General features: G+C 35.0%; 1 protein-coding gene across 2 annotated transcripts in view; it reads left to right on the top strand.

Annotated features, from left to right (window-relative positions):
- The window catches only part of COG6 (component of oligomeric golgi complex 6), a 64,334-nt gene that overhangs the window by 22,131 nt on the left and 22,692 nt on the right, over nt 1-19,511 (top strand). For both annotated transcript variants that reach the window (XM_007193676.2, XM_007193677.2), the window contains exons 9-14: nt 80-208; nt 287-378; nt 2,238-2,302; nt 3,412-3,503; nt 4,936-5,053; nt 19,101-19,232. In XM_007193676.2, the coding sequence (XP_007193738.1) occupies nt 80-208; nt 287-378; nt 2,238-2,302; nt 3,412-3,503; nt 4,936-5,053; nt 19,101-19,232 (628 nt within the window). The remainder of the gene's footprint in view (nt 1-79; nt 209-286; nt 379-2,237; nt 2,303-3,411; nt 3,504-4,935; nt 5,054-19,100; nt 19,233-19,511) is intronic.

Here is a 19,511-nt window from a genome sequence, read left to right as displayed (position 1 = left end):
GTCTTAGAAAGTGCATGAATAGTTTGATGTAACCATTAGGAAGAAAAGCAACTGTTTGTTAATAACTTGTTTCTTCTAGGTATACCTTAGATGAGTTTGGAACAGCCAGAAGAAGTACAGTTGTTCGTGGATTTATTGATGCTCTTACAAGAGGGGGCCCAGGAGGTACACCTAGACCCATTGAAATGCACTCCCATGACCCTTTGAGGTATAGTAGTCAGACAGTATTGGAGTATTCGATGTTTTTCTGAAGGAAATCTTTACTAACATTTAGTTTTTTCATTAGATATGTAGGAGATATGTTGGCTTGGCTCCATCAGGCCACTGCTTCTGAAAAAGAACACCTTGAAGCTCTCTTAAAGCATGTAACTACACAAGGTGGGTCCTCTGATTGTTACCGCTCATGCCCAGATCTAGTAAATCACGCAGGACTTCTCGCCTGTTTCTGTTCTTATTGCTGTTTTCTTCTCGGAGGTAAACTCTTCACACTGGGTGATTTAGTAAGCATCCTAATTAAACTTCCTGTCTCTCGTTTCCCCCTTTTTCTGCTAGTAGACTTTCTTTTCCATCACTTTCATTTTGTCACACAGCTGATCACATTTTTATACTGGACCCTTGGGACCTTTCCTTGTAAGCCTAGACCCCTCTGCTTCACTTTTAAGGCATCTCTGGAGTGCCTGGCCTACATTATCTCAGCCACCATCCTTCAAAGGCAAAAGGTGATGTTCTCTTCATTTTATTTATGAGTACACAGGCTCAGTCAGTGACTGGCTTAAGGTCATTAAGCTACGACTTCTTTCATTTCTACTATCCAGCCCCTTTTTTCATTCTCATGTGACTATTTTAAAGTTTTTTGAATAATTACCTATGTACTGGGACTTCCCTGGTGGTCCAGTGGTCAAGAATCCGCCTTCCAGTGCAGGGAACGCGGGTTTGATCCCTGGTCAGGGAACTAAGATCCCGCATGCTGCGGGGCAACTAAGCCCGTGCGCCACAACTAGAGAGCCTGCGTGCCGCAAACTACAGAGCCCACGCGCCCTGGAGCCTGCGCACCACAACTAGAGAGAAGCCCACATGCTGCAATGAAGAGCCTGCGCGTCGCAGCGAAAGATCCTGCGTGCCTCAGAGAAGACCCAGCGTGCCGCAACTAAGACCTGATGCAGCCAAATAAATAAATAAATAAAAAATAAATAATTAGCTATGTACTAAATGTACCTAAAATTTTGGTCTTGATTTCAAAGAAGAAAAATGATTATTTTTGAGTTGCAAACGTCTGTTTACAGAATTTCAAATCTTCTTAGTTGTGACTACCTTAAGACGCCTGTTGTAGAAGGGGTTAGTAGGTAATTAAGTTGCTCTGGCTTTGATAGGAAATGAAGAGAGATGTTGTGGCTGGTATCACTTACCTATTTTGAATAGCTCAGCCCCACGTCATCCTGGTTCAGCACGTCATCTGCAGGAGAGGCCAGTGCACGAATGGGTGCTGGACTTAACCTCCTCGTTTTTAACTCTTTGATATTGAGATTAGATTCAGCATATATGATAGGTTGGCACAAAGTCTGCACTTTTTAAAGTTGTTTTCTGTTATGCTAATTACCCAGTTTAAAAGAATGTATTTGTTAAAAGATGTAGGAAAATTTACATGAGAGGTAACATTAAGAAGTGGGAAGAAAATAATTGGAGTTAGAAATAAGTTATTCTGTGGGAATGGCATGAATTCTTCTAAACCTGAGTCTCTCCATGTGTAAAAAATGAAGGTGGTTACAAGCAGTACATGTCAAGTACCCAGTACAGACCTCGATAAATAGTCAATAATCAGTAAATGTCGGTTTTTCCATTAGATTGCAAGGCGTGTTTTCCATCTTTATACCCGTAGTTTGTGTGCTTAGCACTACTGCCTAGAGTAAGGAGTTTGTGGAACGAATGCTAATACATCTGCACATCACCTCCTTCAGTTAATAAATTTCACAGTCTGTTTTTCATACATTTACTTTTTTTCACGAAGAAATAATGTTCATTAATCAACAGTCAAATCAATTGATAAGGCTTTAGACTCATATTAATATAATTAGTAATGTCCTAAAGATACTAAACTTAATAAAATATCGTTAATTGTTATTTTAAATGTTTATTAATGCCATTAATCATATGTATTAGTGTTTGTTAATTTTCTGAACTTATGTGAAGCAAAGTGTAATATGGAAAAAAAATTTTAGTTATGTTATAATTAATTGTAGGTGTTGAAGAAAATATTCAAGAAGTTGTTGGACATATTACTGAGGGTGTGTGCAGGCCTCTAAAGGTAAAATAGTTTGTTTTTATATATGTTATATGGTAGCTGGTTAAATTAGTGACTTATTCTGATTTTAAAGAAACCAGCTTGAATTCAGGCTGTAATTTTGTCAAATTAATACATGTAGGGTAATAAAACACATTTAAAAATAATCATTGCCAATTTTCTATGCAAGAGGTTTTTGTATACTCATATACATGTATTTATAAAATATCATTTTAGCAGATCACATTCGTTAGTATTATGACGTACTCCAAAATCTAAATGTTTTCAAAAGCATTTGTTTATTGAACATCTCTTGTGTATGTCCTGTTCTACCAAATGCTGCAGAGATGTAAGAGAACCAGAAAGCACAATGTCTGTGTTTAGAATCCAGTTAGGAAACAAGAAGACACATATGTTATCAGCAGCTTAATAAGCATAGATGTAATATAATATGTAAGTAAGCACATTCAGTGTGGTTTAGATTGTATTTGTTAATTAGGGAATATAAAGTAAGGGAAAGATTAGTGAGGGATGGATTTTAATTAGAAAAGATTCCTAGTAGTTGAGCATATCAAGTTAATCTTGAACTAGATCTGAGATATTGCCCTGGCAGTATTATAATTGGCCAAATAGGTTGGTGCTAATTCAAGATTTATCTGCTTTCCTATTCTCTAACAGAAAGAAACTTGGTATAGTTGTTTAAAGAGAAGATTTTTTTTTTCATTTTTTTCCTTAATATTCATTCATAGAACAGTACCTTTTCACTGATAATCTGTTTTTTAGGAATGTAACAGCTGCTTTGCAATTTAGTGCTAAGCTAAATTCCATTATATGCTGGTGAAAAACCTCAAGATGACCTCATTGTATTGATTATCTCTGATAGCAGTAGCCTTGAACCAAATTCTGTAGGTAATGGATCATTTTTTTGTAGAGCATATCTGTGCTAAAGTTTCTGTGTTGTTTTACCATCCTCTATGATTTAATATTCAGAAATTCTTTATTTAGAAGGAATTTTGTGATTTCTGCAATAATAAAATTTAATCTTTTTAATGCTATTCATACCACATGTGATTAATGAAGAAAAGTTACACTTTTAAGAAATGTTTAGTTTTTTCTCACGTTGTTTTTAATAGGTTCGAATTGAACAAGTAATAGTTGCTGAACCTGGGGCAGTTTTATTATATAAAATTTCTAACCTCCTCAGATTTTATCACCATACAATCAGGTAAGTGGAAAGGTTAAATGTGCTTGTTAAATCCCATGTGACACCTCTTTCAGTTAGAACACAGTGTAATACTTTTTGTGTGTATATTCTATGCATGACTTAAGTGTAAATAGTAGAACCTCCACACCATATGAATCATTATATGCATATTATACATACTGTACTTTTGAGGTCCATCATTTCCTTTTCCCTTTCTTCAAGCATAAGTACACACACACACACATACACACATTTGCACACACAAATGTAGCAGTGTAAGTCTATGTATTTTTTGAGTCCTCCTGTATTAGTAAAAGAGATCCATGGCACCTAAAGCAACTATATATTATACTCAGAATAGGGCATAATTAGTAAAATGTCCTATTCTGGATGTTTACATAAATTCTTCTTTAACATTTAGTTTTCCATTAGTGATAAAACAGAACGATAGCTTTATCTCCTCTAAGTAATAGCTGTCTTATCTTCTCTAAATAAAAGTGACTTTATAGATAAGACAAGTGATTCTTATCAGATAAAATATGATCTTCAACTCCAAAATTTGCATTCATTTTCACCTTGCAAATATCTTTTGGTGGTATACATACACTTGAGCCTTATTGTAGATGTCACTATAAGGTCGTTATATGTGTAGTTGTGTTAAAAGTGTTCTTCCAAGCTATGTTTTTGATAGTTTTCATATTAGCCTATTAAAAAATGATTTAAAATTACTTTTTATCAAGCATGCCAGTATCAGGAACAGAAGAGTCACTTTCAATACATGAATAGGAGAATATAATAGGGAGTTGTTTTATATACATGCTTGTCTTACATTCTGCCAAAAATGAGAAACCCCATTGGATAAGTCTAAGAAATATCCTTGTAATATAAAATTGAGAATTATGGAATGTAGAATAATTATTTCAAAATGTTATCAGATTTTTCATAATTAGTCTTAATATATTGCTATTTAGGTAGCTGTATAAAAATTGAGAAGCTTTATAATTTACAGGTATGTTATTGATACGGTATAACAGTTTTAATTAAAAAAACTCAGTATTTAAAAATTATTTTCTCAATAGAGCTATTGATGGAATGGCTTCCTTAAAATTAAAATCAGATCTTCTTGGAAAATCAAGACATGCATTTACTATAATAGAGGAAAAATAGAGACATGGGTTTGCATATTATAAGTGTTTGTTCTAACCCACTGCTTTTCTAAGAGATTGTGAAATATTTAAAACACTGTAGTTTGTTTTCATTTGTTCATCACCTAACTTAAAAGGAAAAAAACACCTCATTTTTATATGAAACTAGAGTAATTGTTTTTAATTCACAGGTTATATTCTATATAAAAACTTTTATTTAAATCTAGATCTTCTTAAAGAATTCTACTCAGTTAAAGAGCTGGGTTGTTTTGGCCTGTTTTGCAACCTGAAATATTCTTTGCTTTTAGTGGCATTGTTGGAAATAGTGCAACTACATTGTTGACTACCATTGAAGAAATGCATTTGCTGAGCAAAAAAATATTCTTCAGTAGCTTGAGTCTTCATGCCAGCAAATTAATGGACAAGGTATGTTTGAAAAATGCAATTCTTAAACTATGTGAATGTGAGTTTTTCACATTTAAAAATGTTGTTTTACTGTTTTCATATTGGTGACAGTTTTTTCCCATTCCATTCAGCGTTCTTTTGAGTTCTTCCTGTGAACAACAAAATTCATTTTGAGGCGGCTTACAGGATGTAGGCTTATAATCTGTTCCTGGAACAGTGTAATTTTGAGTCATAATTGGTGGTAGACTCTCAAGCCCTAGTTTCACTACCATTTTTCAATAACCAAAAATTTGTAATTAAAGCAGACTTACTATATTTGATAGGTCAGGGCTAAAATGACATACAGATTGGAAAGCTTGAACTTTTACTAAATGTTTTTTCTAAACAGCTTACTTAAGTTTTACACTCATGGTCCAGCTTTGTCCTTATGAAATTTATGTTCCTTTGAGTTATATACTGTAATTAATTATGGAAACAAACAAGATAACAAAAAACTCCCACAAAAACAAACAAGGGAACAAAAAACTCCCACAAAAACAAACAACAAAAACCTGGAAGAGTTCTGTGAGAGCTAATATTTTAAATTGAGCATTGTGTTGTGCAGCAGTAAATTGGAAAGACCTTAAGGAATGGGTTTATAATGATCAAATCCTTCTTTGTTTTTATTTCGTTTTTAAAGACTTAAGTTTTTCAAGGATGCATCACAGTCACCATTCTGGCTTTTTTTTTTTTTTTTTTTTTTTTAATTGTACTGGTCTATCTAACAGCCTGGTTATGTTAGACACAGGTTTGTAGAATAGTGTGGAACAGTCAGTAGCAATCCAATCCAAAGTACCTGGTCTATTTTTATATTCCTAAGCTCAGAGAAACCTAGTAAGAGTCTGCTTTCTGACCCCCGTGCAAGACTCATATTTTTTTGGAAAAGCAGCATGAATTTGTGGAGCTGGAGTATTTTCCTTATATGTTTTCTTGTATCACAGGAAGTTTACTAACAGTCCATCAGTTCTCATTATAGATATGTTTACATGAGTTCTTATTTAGACAAAATTTTTCTAAAATCATTCATACATGATATAGGCTTTGAATGTGAACAAACATGTGCTTGCTAATGAGTACAAAGCAAACAATCAAGGTCTGTTGGTCTCAGGTTACTTTTCCTTTCATGGAAAATAGTCTAATAAATTGGCGATTACTATAGAATACATGTTTTATGAAAGACGTGCCCAAGGTGCTATGCTAGCACAATAAGAAGAGTATGTATAATAATATACATATACAGAGAGGGAGCTTTCCAGAGAGGGAGTTAACAAGAATTGAACTTGAAGGACATGGGGGATTAGATAGGTAAAAAAGGAGTGGGTAGAGGTCATCCTAAGTAGAGGAAACAAATAGAATATGCAAGCTAAGAGTTATCAGTACACAAATTTTCATTTATTAAAAATCAGTTGGAAACTGGTGTGGCATGTAGATAGGAGAGAGCCAGGTTGCAGACAGGATAGTTAAGGGATTGTCGAAGTAGTTTTTATGAAAATACATACTCTAAGGAAGAGCCATAAGGGGACAGATTCTTGAGGGCCAAAGATAAACCTTCAAAAGTTGGTGACTGCTTGAATGTGGTTAAATGAGAGGGAAGAGTTCTAAAATAATTCGTAAGTTACCAATCTGGGAATATTGATACTAATCACAAGTATCTGGAATAGAGAGAAAGTGTAAAACTGGGGGGATAAAGATGATGATATTGTCTAAGTTAGACAAGATACATGTGGGATATCCTTCTGCAATCAGTCTGATCTAATAGGGAGCTGTACGTTTAGATTTATGGAGTTTTGCATGTAAAAGATAGTTGAATCCATGTGTTTGTCTGAGGTCACTAGGAATCATGTTTAATAAGAGTAGAGCTTCCAGGACACACAGTCTTGAGAAACAGTGACATTTAAGAGAAGAAAATAAGCCCTACCATGGTAGAATGCTGAGGAAGGGTGATTGGAGAGGCAGGAGAGAAGTGAGAAGAGGGTTTTATCAGTAAAGCCAAGAGAATAGACTTTCAAGAAAGAGGGCATAGTTGATGACAGATACTGTATGAAGAGTTCTAGTAAAACGAGGGTGGCAGGTTTGTTATCTTTGTCAGTGTATGGATGATCCATGACTTACTGAGGACAGTTCTCAGTAAGAGACAAGAGCCAAATTGCAGTATGGGAAACACACATGAGCACGTTACCCAAAGCTTTACCAATTGGAAAACATCTGGGCTAAAAACTGGAAGTAAAATGTATTAGGCATTCTTATTATGAAATTTGAAAGAGAATAATAAAGCAAAGTGGTAAAAGGAAAGATGGAAGTACATTTCTATGATAAATTAGGAAACAGGAAAACAAAATTGATTATTTGTTGAAAAGGTCAACAAAATTGACAACCTTCTAGCAATTATTTAACCAAGGAAAAAATAAAATTTAAAATTATAATATCAGAATTAGAGGTAATAACCAGAGATGAGGATTAAACTTACTAGAGAATACCATATTAAAGTATATAAATTTTATTCTAAAATATATAAAAAGGATGATTTTAAGAAAATAAAATTGACAAAAAATGATTCAAAATGAGGTAGGAAACTTGAACACACCTAGGGAGGAAAGAAAAATTATTAATGAACATGCTGCTAGACTTAATTCAGGTTATATAGATAGCTTTATTTACACCTACAAAGAACAGAATTCTCCAGAACACAGAAAAATATGGAAAGCTTCCCAGTTCCTTTTAGGTGGTGTAATGCTGACATAAAAACCCTTTAAAGACAGTACAAAAGTGAAAACCTCAAATCAGTCACCTTTTAAGTTTTTAAAAAGGTAAATAATTGTAAAAATAAATCCAGCATTATATTAAAACCAAGTATTGGTTATTCCCAGGAATATAAGAATACTTCAGTGTTAAGAAATATATTAAATGTTTCAGTGTTAAATTATATTCTCATGATATTTAATTAAATTGTTGAGGGGAAAATATTAGTAAATAAAAAAGTAAAAATACTTCCTTAACCATATAAAGATTAATAAAACTAACAGCCAACCTCATGATTAACATAGAAGCACTAGTAGTATATTCTATTTAAGTCAAGAAAGAACAAGAAAAGAATATCTGCCAACAACACGTTTAAATAATAGAAAGTCCAGATAAAGAAATGACAGATATAAATATTTTAAAGGAGGAAATATTAGATTATTTGTGGATGCTCTGACTGTACTTCAAAAACCAAGAGAATTAATTGAAAAGTTGTAGAACTAGTAAATGGATTTAGAAAGGTAATTGGTGACAAGATCAATATACAAAGATCAGTAATTTTCAGGGAAGATGGCAAAGTAGGAAGCACCAGGAATCTGTCACCCCACCTAGATGACAGTTGCACTAGCAGTATTTGTCTAATGTAACTATTTTGGAACTCTGGAGTCTATTGAAGAATTGCAATTTCTAGGGGAAAGCTCAATAGTAATAAATTGCAGTCAATTTTGGTCAACTTCAACTCTTAGCATAGTTGCAGCTACCCATCTTCCACCCCCAGTGCTGTGGCAGGCAGCTGTACACTTGTTCCTTGAGCACCTTGCACACAGCTTGTAGAGCCAGGGTGAACCAAAAGGAGGACGCTGTCCTCTACACTTCTGGGATCTGTGCTCTCATCCCAGAGTTGTGAAGAGGAAGGTGGCCATTGGTTTTGCACCTCCCTGTTGTGTCAGACACCTCCTCCTCTGGTTAAAGTGACTTCCTGGGGATTTCAAAGGCTGGTGCATTTTTCCACCCCCTTAATTTTTTTCTTTTTCCCATTTTGGGAGTCAGACATTAAAGTCTAGGACATTCAAAAGCAACTGTATGTATGAGGAAAATTAGAAAGTGACCACATGTTCAGGGAAAGGAGCAGGCTCAGAAAGACCTGAGAAGAACTTCAGTTTATACCTCAACCTGATCCTTGGCTCAGAGAGAGCCTACAACAATTTTTTTTAAAAACCCCAAAGTAGTAACAGAAAATGGCATCCCTGGAGGAGGGGGAGAATCTGATTTCCAGGGTTAAATTATTACATTCAAATGTTGTTTTCAACAAAAAAAAAAATCACAAGGCACACAAAGGAACAGGAAAATATGGCCCATTCAAAGGAAAAAAAAATCAACAGGAACCATTCCTGAAAAAGACCTGATGGCATATCTAATAGATAGAGACTTTAAAACAGTCACGTTAAAGATGAGTCAAGAGAACAGCGTATGAACAAAATGGAAATATCTATTAGAGTTAGAAAAATCTCAAGGGAAACCAAAAAGAAATTCTGGAGTTGAAAAGTATAATAACTAGCAAACCAAATGAGGAAGCCTTTAAAAAAGACTCTACAGCATGATCAACTGGGATCTATCCCTGGAATGCAAGGATAGTTCAGCCTATGAAAGTCAGTATAATTACCACAGTAACAGAACAAAAGGGGGAAAAAAAATCACATGATCATCTCAATTGATGCAGAAAAAGCATTTGACAGAATTCAACACTGTTTTATCATAAAAATACTCAAACTAGGAATAGAGGGAAACTACTGCAACATAATAAATGCCATACATGAAAAACCCACAGCTAACATTATACTCGATAGAGTAAGACTTAAAGCTTTTCGTTTAAGATCAGGAACAAGTGAAGGATGCCCACTTTTGCCACTTCTGTTCAACATAGTGCAGGCATTACCTCATTTTATCGTGCTTCTCTTTATTGCACTTTGCAGATAATTGCGTTTTTTTAACAAAGTGAAGTTTTGTGGCAACTCTGTTTAACAGGTCTGTTGGTGCCATTTTCCAACAGCATTTGCTCATTTCACGTCTTTGTGTCACATTTTGGTTAATTCTCACGGTATTTCCAACTTTTCATTATTATTTGTTATGGTGTTCTGTGTGATCAGTGATCTTTAATGTTATTATTGTAATTGTTTTTTTGCTTTGTAGTTTTAAATTAAGTTATATACATTGTTTTTTAGACATAATGCCATTGCACTCTTAAAAGACTAAAGTATAGTTTAAACATTTTATGTGCACTGGGAAACCAAAAAATTTGGTCTCCAACATCAGCAAAGCCCTCCATGATGTCCAGCAATCTTGCATGTCCTCAGGCAGCCCCACATATTTAACTTCCTTTCACTTATTTTCTCAAATCTACCGTACTGTCTCCTACCAGAAGTGCCAAATTTTGCAAAGTTGGATAATAGCCATTTTAAAATATCTTTGCCAATATGAGCAAGAAGTACTATCTTTTTTTTTTTTAATTTAGATTTCAGTTTTTCTAGTGAGAATGAACATTTAAAAATATGTTTATTGGCTGTTTGTGAATTGTTTTCTCATGTCCTTTGCCATTTTCCTACTAGGCTGTATCTTGTTATTTTCTGATATTTTTTATACATTAAGAGTATTATCTGTCATATGTATTATAAATCTTTTCTCCATGTCATCATGTACCATTTAATTTTGCTTGTAGTAGTTTCTGATGCGTCACTTTTAATGTTTACATAGTAAAATCTAACATTTTTTTTTCCTTATTGTTTCTTCTTTGGGAACATGCCATACAACATACTTCAAAAACTTTCCCACAACAAGAAAATACATGTAGAATTTATTATATGCTAAAGTTAACATCTATCAGTAGGAAAGTGTTCGATTATTTAATAAATTCATTTAAATGTATGTTCTTAGGGCTTCCTGTAGTTTCACTTTTATATCAAATTTTTAATCTACCTGAAGTTTATTTTTGTCCATGCTGGGAAGGAAGGATCATATTAATTTTTCCCAAATGGTTATCCATTTATTTTATTTTATTTTCACTCAGAAAACCCCACTAAGTTCTTAAATACTTTATTTCTCTTATAAAGTTAAAATGAAAGTTGCAGGAAAATAAAATGGCTAATAAAAGGCAAGTTTTAAGCATGGTATCTTCCAGTTAAAACCCAGAATAGGATAGGATAAAAACAGGGAAAGAAAGAATTGTAATTTGAATATATTAAGTACCAATTAATACTGCAGCCTATGTGAGTTTATAGCAGGGATGGGTTTTCGCTATTATTGTTATTTATTGTTGTCATTATCATCAATAATTGTACCCTGAAATGTTTTTCTTAGATATGAATTGGGTCATATTTAGGGATATTTTAACATTAAATTGAGATTGGAATATGATACTGTTTACAGCTTATGTGTTGCTTATGTATATACAACCATTTCAGGTTTCTTTCAGGAATTATCTTTCCTTCACCAAATTTTAATGTTCCATATTTTATGTTAATTAATCTTCATCTTATTCTGCCTCTTGTGAACCATTCATCTCTTCTAAGAAGATTCTAGGCTTATGAGGAAAACAACACTTACTGCAGAATGGTCTTCATTAGCAAAGCACCCAAGTGGAAATTTTTGTTAATAGAATTTTAAGTGGATAGTAAAATTGTTAAGAACAGCTTTTAAAATAAATATAGCCAGAGATGAACTCTTTTCATGATTCCTTCTCTGCTTTTAAAAAGACATATTTGGGAACTAATTCTTTAGTATGAAAAAAGAAAATGCAAGGACATTACTTTATTGAAAGATGTACCTTTTCCCTAACAAAGCATTTGAAGCACTTGAGTGTTCAAGTGTGTGTACTCCCTTCCTTATCAGGCTCTCCTGAAACATTCATAACTGTGAATCTAGCAAAGTCTAAAGGGAATATGTCTCTGTACTACAAAAGATACAGTGTCATATCCATTTTAGCTAGAGAGACATTTTCTAAAATTCTTTTCACTGTAGTAATAGTACAATTCTAATTTAAAAGGTATGGTATGTCATAAAAGAAACCCATATCAAATTAATAGTAGGCAGGATTGATTTGACCAGCTCTGTGAAAAAAAACCCTAAGTGGTCCTTTAAATTTTGATTTAAATTCTAGGATATCATTACTGTTTAGAATCTCTTTTTACTGTTCAAATTATAGTACTTGGACCAGCAGCTTGGATATCACCTAGGAGTTTATTAGTTTATCGGAGATTAAAAATCTCAGGCCCCACCCCAGACCTACTGAGTCAGAATGTGCATTTTAACCAGATTCCCTGGTCATTCATATGCATGTTAAAGTTTGAAAAGTGCTTTTTTTAGATGAGTATTTTGAGTTTTACATTATTCCTTGCAGATTATTCTGCTAGGAAAAACAAACAAGAACAGTGTTTTCAGCTAAAATGCTTTTTAAATTTTAAATTATGTGAAATAAAAAGTTGTAGTTATTTGAAGTTATATCAAACAAATGTTAGTTTGCACTCTTAAATTTATCGTGAATAATATTATTGACTTAAAAAATTTAATTCCATAAGTAAGGTAAGGGGAAACTTTTGGAGGTAATGGATATGGTTTATGGAATGTGGTGATGGTTTCATTGTTATGTTACCAAGTAGGGGCTCATGTGCCCGCAGTTCCAGAAAGCCAAACTCTGACAGTGGGTGTTTGCAGCAAAGTAAGGGTTTATTTGCAGGGTACCAAGCAAGGAGAATGGGCAGCTCATGCTCAAAAGATTGGAATTCCTTGATGGCTTTCAGGCAAGGGTTTTTAAAGACAGTGTTAGGGGAGAGGGTCCTAGGATGCGTGATCAGTTTGTAGACCTTCTGGTTGGTTGGTGGTAAGGTAACAGGGTGATGTTTTGGGAATCTTAACCTTCTGGTTTCAACCAGTCTGGGGTCTAGTGCTTGTGGTCAGCAGGTAGTCACCATCCTCCACCTGGATGGGGGTCTTAGTTTCTCCAGGACAACTCAAAGTATGCATCAGATTGTTATTTATATCCCTTCAGGAGGAACTAGAAGTCTTGTGACTCTGTTGTCCTGATCATTAACTGCTTGGGTCGGCTCTTTGGAACTCACAGAAGGCCTAGGAGGCTAAAGCCTTTTGTTCTACAGACAAGAAATGGGGGACACAGAAGGGCTTTTGTACCTGGGAAGGCCTCACAAGGTCCTGCTTGGTTTCAGTCTCCCCTTTTCTTTGATACTTCTCAGTCCTGAGGGGAACAGGGGTGGGACAAGAAAGAGAGTAAAACTTTGGATAAAGAGGTTGTTCATAAACTCTGTAAGGGAACTTGGTTTTAGGGGGACTTGGTTTCAGGTATATACTTATCTCTAAATTCATCAAGTTGTATACATTAAATATTTACAGCTTTTTGTATGTCAATCATATCTCAATAAAGTGGTTTTGAAAAAAAAAACTTTAGTTCCATTTACTGTTAATTACTGGAACATATATGTATTTAGAGTGAAAGGAGTCTATATATAAAATGAAGCAGTTAATTTAAAAATATGAGGGTTTTTGGGCTTCCCTGGTGGCGCAGTGGTTGGGAATCCACCTGCCAGTGCAAGGGACATGGGTCTGAGCCCTGGTCTGGGAAGATCCCACGTGCCGCGGAGCAACTAAGCCCGTGTGCCACAACTACTGAAGCCTGCGTGCCTAGAGCCCATGCTCTGCAACAAGAGAAGCCACTACAATGAGAAGCCTGCGCACCGCAACGAAGAGTAGCCCCCACTCGCCGCAACTAGAGAAAGCCAGGGTGCAGCAGCGAAGACCCAGCGCAGCCAAAAATAAAAAATAAATAAGTTAATTAATTAAAAAATTAAAGTATGTATTAAAAAAATATGAGGGTGTTTGGTGTTGATTTTATTTTTTGAAAGCGCATGGGCAAGTGGTCTTCTAAGAAGCTACAGTACAGAAAATTGGAGGACCTTAAATGGAAGATATTTCAAAGAATAAAACTAAAGTTGGCAGTGGAATGAGGCTGTAAAAACAGCTTTTGGAACTTTTATGGTGCAACCTTTTCATTTTCCTCTAATAGAGCACATACCTACAAAGGGATGAAAAACGTCGTAGTAAACAGTCACAAGAAGAATGAGAACTTTGTTCAGTGTTATAGCTCTATGCATTAAAAAAAAAAAAAGAGGTTCTAATATATAGAATGTGAAGTTTTCAGTAGACCAAATGCTTTTAAATGTGAAATTTTTCTTTATACTTCAACTTTAATAGTTGGGAAATGTACATAAAAGTTATGAATGTATCTTGCATAAAGTTCTTTTGTGCCTTATAATTATTAATATTATTAATCACTTGAATTTTGGATATTTTTATAAAACCTTGTTGATTATCAATATTTACATAATATAAACAGAAAAAGATTAAATGAACTTTCAGGGTAAATGGAGATAAAACTTACAGTATACAATCTTTTTTTTTTATAAATTTATTTATTTATTTATTTATTTATTTTTGGCTGTGTTGGGTCTTCGTTTCTGTGCGAGGGCTTTATCCAGTTGCGGTGAGCGGGGGCCACTCTTCATCGCGGTGCGTGGGCCTCTCATTATCGCGGCCTCTCTTGTCACGGAGCACAGGCTCTAGACGCGCAAGCTCAGTAGTTGTGGCTCACGGGCCCAGTTGCTCCGCGGCACGTGGGATCTTCCCAGACCAGGGCTCGAACCCGTGTCCCCTGCATTGGCAGGCGGATTCTCAACCACTGCGCCACCAGGGAAGACCCCTGCAATCTTAAACTTACAGTATAATATCTTAAGTTCATTGAATTTTTGTATTTGTATATATGTTCATTAATCATCACCCAGATTGACATATAAAACATTTCCAGCACCTCAGAAAGCTTCTTCGTGCTCCTTCCCAGTCAAAACCCCCCAAAGTCAATCACCATCTGACTTATGTTTCCTGTTTTTGTGTGCTATTGAAATTCACATAAGTAAATTCATACAGGTGAACTCTTTTGGGTCTGACTTCTTGCATTTAGTATTATATCTGTAAGATTCATCCATGTTGTATTTAGCAGTAGTTCATGTTTTTTTAACCATGGTGTAATAATTCTAGTATATAAATTTACTACAGTTTATTGATAGATGTTTGTATTGTTTCTATTTCTTAGATATTGTAAATAAAGCGCCTATGAATATTCTTTTACATGTCTTTTGGTGGACATAAGTTTTCATTTCTCTTGTGTGTATACACAGTAATGGAATATCTGGGTTGATAGCTTTCATAGCTTCTGCCAAGCATTTTTGCAAAGTGGTTGTACCAGTTTACTCCACCAGAAATGTGTGGGAATTTGAGTTGCTCCACATCCTCTCCAGTACTTGATATTGTTGGTCTTTAATTTTAGCCATTGTGGAAGTTGTGTGGTGGTATTTCATTTGTGATTTGTACTTTTCTGAAGGCTAATGATGTTGAACAGTTTTTGTGTGTTTATTGACTTCGGAATACATTCTTGTGTTAATCATCATCCATCAGTTTAACAACGTTCTAGAATCTTTTTTAAATTGGATGAATGGGTAGAAAATACTTTTATAAAGATGACTTCATATTTTGGAGTTTTTCTGAGTTCAGATTTATTTGAATGTAATAGAAAAAAGGAACCAAAACTGAAGGAGGTATCAAACTTGACATAACTATTTCTTCACCACAAGAGATACTTTTCCCTTCTGTTTTGTCAGTTTTGGCTTCATGTATTTTTTGACTCTGTTGTTAGATGCATGTATGTTTATAGTTGTTATATTTTCTTTATAATAAGCATTATAAAATGCCCTCCTTTCTAGCAGCAGTGTTTGTCTTAAAGTCTTTTTTGTCTGAAATTAGTATAGCTACTCTAGCACTCTTTTGGTTATTGTTTGCAAGATACATCTTTTTCTGTCCTTTTACTTTCAGTCTGTTTTTGTCTTTAAAGTGTGTTTCTTGAATACAGCATATAGTTGGGTCATGTATTTCTTTTTTCTTTTATCCATCTGCCAGCCTCTGCTTTTTTGGTTAGCATGTTTACATTTAATTTAATTGCTGATAAAGTAGCATTTATGTCTGCCATTTTGCACCATGTTTTTGTATGTTCCAAGTGTTTTTATTTCTCTGTCCCTCCATTACTGCCTTCTTTTGTGTTAAGTAAATATTTTCTAGTACACTGCTTTAATTCCCTTATTGTTTACGTAAATATATATGTATGTGTATGTGTGTAGTTCGTTATTTTTTTAGTGGTGCCCTGGGAATAATAATTACCATCTTAATTTTTTAATAATCTAGCTGGTTTGGATCAATACCAACTTATTTTCAATAGTGTACTAAAGCTTTGCTCCTGTATAGCCCCATTTTCCCCTTCCTTTGTGATACTGTTGTTACAAATTACATCTTTCTGCATTGTGTGCTTATCAACGTAGGTTTAAAATGATTGCTTCATTCAGTTGTCTTTTAAATCCAGGAAAAAGGGGTTACAAGCAGAAAGTACATTAAACTGCCTTTTATATTTACTGATGTCAGAAACTTGACTGCTGTTCTTTATTCTTACAAATTTGAGTTACTGTCTAGTGTCCCTTCATTTTAGCTTGAAGGATTCCCTTTAATATTTCTTTTTTTTTTTTTTAGTTTTTTTATTTTTGGCTGCGTTGGGTCTTCGTTGCTGTGTGCGGGCTTTCTCTAGATGTGGCGAGCGGGGGCTACTCTTGTGGTGTGCGGGCTTCTCATTGCGGTGGCTTCTCTTGTTGCGGAGCACAGGCTCTAGGCGTGTGGGCTTCAGTAGTTGTGGCACACAGGCTCAGCAGTTGTGGTTCGCGGGCTCCAGAGCGCAGGCTCAGTAGTTGTGGCGCATGGGCTTAGTTGCTCTGTGGCATGTGGGATCTTCCCGGACCAGGGCTCAAGCCCTTGTCCCCTGCATTGGCAGGTGGGTTCTTAACCACTGTGCCACCAGGGAAGCCCCCTTTTAATATTTCTTGTAGCGCAGTTTTGCCGGTAAAGAATTTTTGGTTTTGTTTATTGGGAATGTCTTAATTTCTTCTTCATTCTTGCAGAGTAGTTTTGGGAATGTCTTAATTTCTTCTTCAGTCTTACAGAGTAGTTTTGTTGAATATAGAATTCTTGGTTGACAGTATATTTCTTTCAGCCCTTGAATATATCATCCAGTGTCTTCTGATCTCCATGTTTTCTGATGAGAAATCAACTGTTAGGCTTATTGAGAATCCTTTGTTCAGAATGAGTTACTTCTCTCTTGTTGATTTCAAGATTCTCTCTTTGTCTTTTGACCGTTTGATTATGTGTCCCAGTGTGGATCTATTTAAGTTTATTCTGCTTGGAGTTCATGAACTTCTTGGATGTTTAGATTAATTTTTTAAATCAAATTTGCTAAGTCTTCTCCCACTATTTCTTTAAATATTCTTCTTGCATGCTCCCTTTTTTCCTCCCTCTGAGATCCCCATTGTACTGATGATGATGATGATGTTGCATAGGTGTCTGAGGCTCTGTTAATTTTCTTTCATTCTTTTTTCCTTCTGTTCCTCACAGCAGTTAATTTTAATTGACCTATCTTCAAGTTCACTGATTATTTATTCTGTCTGTTCAGATCTCCTGTTGATTCCCTGTAGTGAATTTTTCATTTCAGTTATTGTGCTTTTTCCAACTCCAACATTTTTATTTGGTTATTTTTTTAACCGTTTCTCTCTATTGATATTCTCTATTTTGTAAGATTTTTTCTCATACTTTCCTTTAATTCATTAACAGTTTCCTTTAGTTTGTGAACATATTTAAAAGAGCTGATTTAAAGTCTTTGGCTAGTATTTCCAACATCTGGGCTTCCTCAGGGAGTTGCTATTGATTGTTTTTTCTGTAAATGATCATACTTTTTTGTTTGTTGGCATGTCTCATAATTTTTGTTTTTGTTGCTTTTATGAAGGAGGGAGGATTTTCAGAGGTCCATACTTTGCCATTCCTGCTGATGTCACTTATGTATTAACTTTTATACATGAAACATTCTTAATATAAATACTGATATTATAAAATTCTTATGCCTTTCTATCTACCTGACATGAGAGTGTGGTGTTACATGGATTTCTGAGTACCAGATTTTGTTTCATTTACAAAATCTGACTATATTAGTATTATAAGTACTTCAAAAAATGTTTTGAAAAATTCACAGGCACCTCTTCTTGGATATCATGATGGTGTCAAGTAGAGATGATGAACATAGCCAGTTAATAAGTATGAGAGGGGCTTCCCTGGTGGCGCAGTGGTTGAGAGTCTGCCTGCTAATGCAGGGGACACGGGTTCGAGCCCTGGTCTGGGAGGAGCCCACATGCCGCGGAGCAACTAGACCCGTGAGCCACAACTACTGAGCCTGCGCGTCTGGAGCCTGTGCTCCACAACGGGAGAGGCCACGATGGTGAGAGGCCCGCGCACCGCGATGAAGAGTGGCCCCCACTTGCCGCAACTAGAGAAAGCCCTAGCACAGAAACGAAGACCCAACATAGCAATCAATCAATCAATCAATCAATTAAAAAAAATCTTTAAAAAAAAAAAAAGTATGAGATACTCTACTCAGTAGTTGAGATGCAGCAATCCCATTTAATCTTTACAGAATCCCTCTGAGCCTCTGAGAATTTAAATAACTTTTCCAAGGTCACACAACTAGTAAGTGCTAGTTACAAAATGTAAAATTAATCTCTTTAACTCCAGAATTCAAGATTTTAGTGGCAGTGTTGTATTGTTGCTGTGAAGTGTGTGGCTCATGGACCAGGGTCCTGAAAACCACCTGGGGTGCTTGTTGAAAGATAGATTTCTAGACCCTGAACCTATACATATTGAGCCACAGTATCTGAGATTGGGGCATGCAGGTGAGTGATGATTCTCAATAATATTGTAGTAGGTGAAGTGCTGGTCTCTGGATTACTTCTTTCTTAAGACTTGAGCTAAAAAACAAAACAGCAGGCCATTTCAAATCCATATGAAAATATAATTCTACAATTCAAAGACTGCTAAGTTTCCTCGTAATTTTTTGAATTAAAGTACAAATTCTGTACTTTTAATTGTGATATATTCTGAGATAATCTAACAAAAAACTTTTGCATCACTTTCTGTGCTGATTTTGATTAGTGTGATAAAAAATAAGCTATTGATAGATAATAGATTTTGTAATGTGTCAGCAAAGCTTTACATCTTTCATATGAATTATTTTACTGTGAACTGGCATTTATTTAGACACTAAAATTTAGTAGAAAAATATAAGCAGTGGATAAGTCATCCTTCATTTTAGGTTGAACTCCCACCACCTGATCTTGGACCAAGTTCTGCATTAAATCAGACACTCATGTTGTTGCGTGAAGTTTTGGCATCTCATGATTCTTCAGTTGTACCATTAGATGCCCGTCAAGCCGATTTTGTGCAGGTGTGTTGTAAATTCACTTTTAATGATTCTTATTGCTCCTCTATTGTATATTCTTTTGAAATTCTGGCACTTTATAACCCATGTATCTTGACAGTCCTTCCCATTGCTTTTTCCTTTAAATATTAAACCAGTTCCCTCTAATTTAAAAAGTAAATATTCAGTGATGCTTGTTTTAAAAACTATTACAGTTATGGTACCATTTAATCTTTTTCTTACGCGCTTTTGTAAGTTGGCCCGCTCCCCATTAGTTTGACATTCATTCTGAAGCGCCGTTAACAC

The sequence above is a fragment of the Balaenoptera acutorostrata genome, chromosome 18, assembly GCF_949987535.1.
Source record: "Balaenoptera acutorostrata chromosome 18, mBalAcu1.1, whole genome shotgun sequence".
NCBI classification, from domain to species: domain Eukaryota; kingdom Metazoa; phylum Chordata; class Mammalia; order Artiodactyla; family Balaenopteridae; genus Balaenoptera; species Balaenoptera acutorostrata.
The sequence above is the reverse complement of the archived record's forward strand: the minus strand, read 5'-3'. Positions and strand labels throughout refer to the sequence as shown.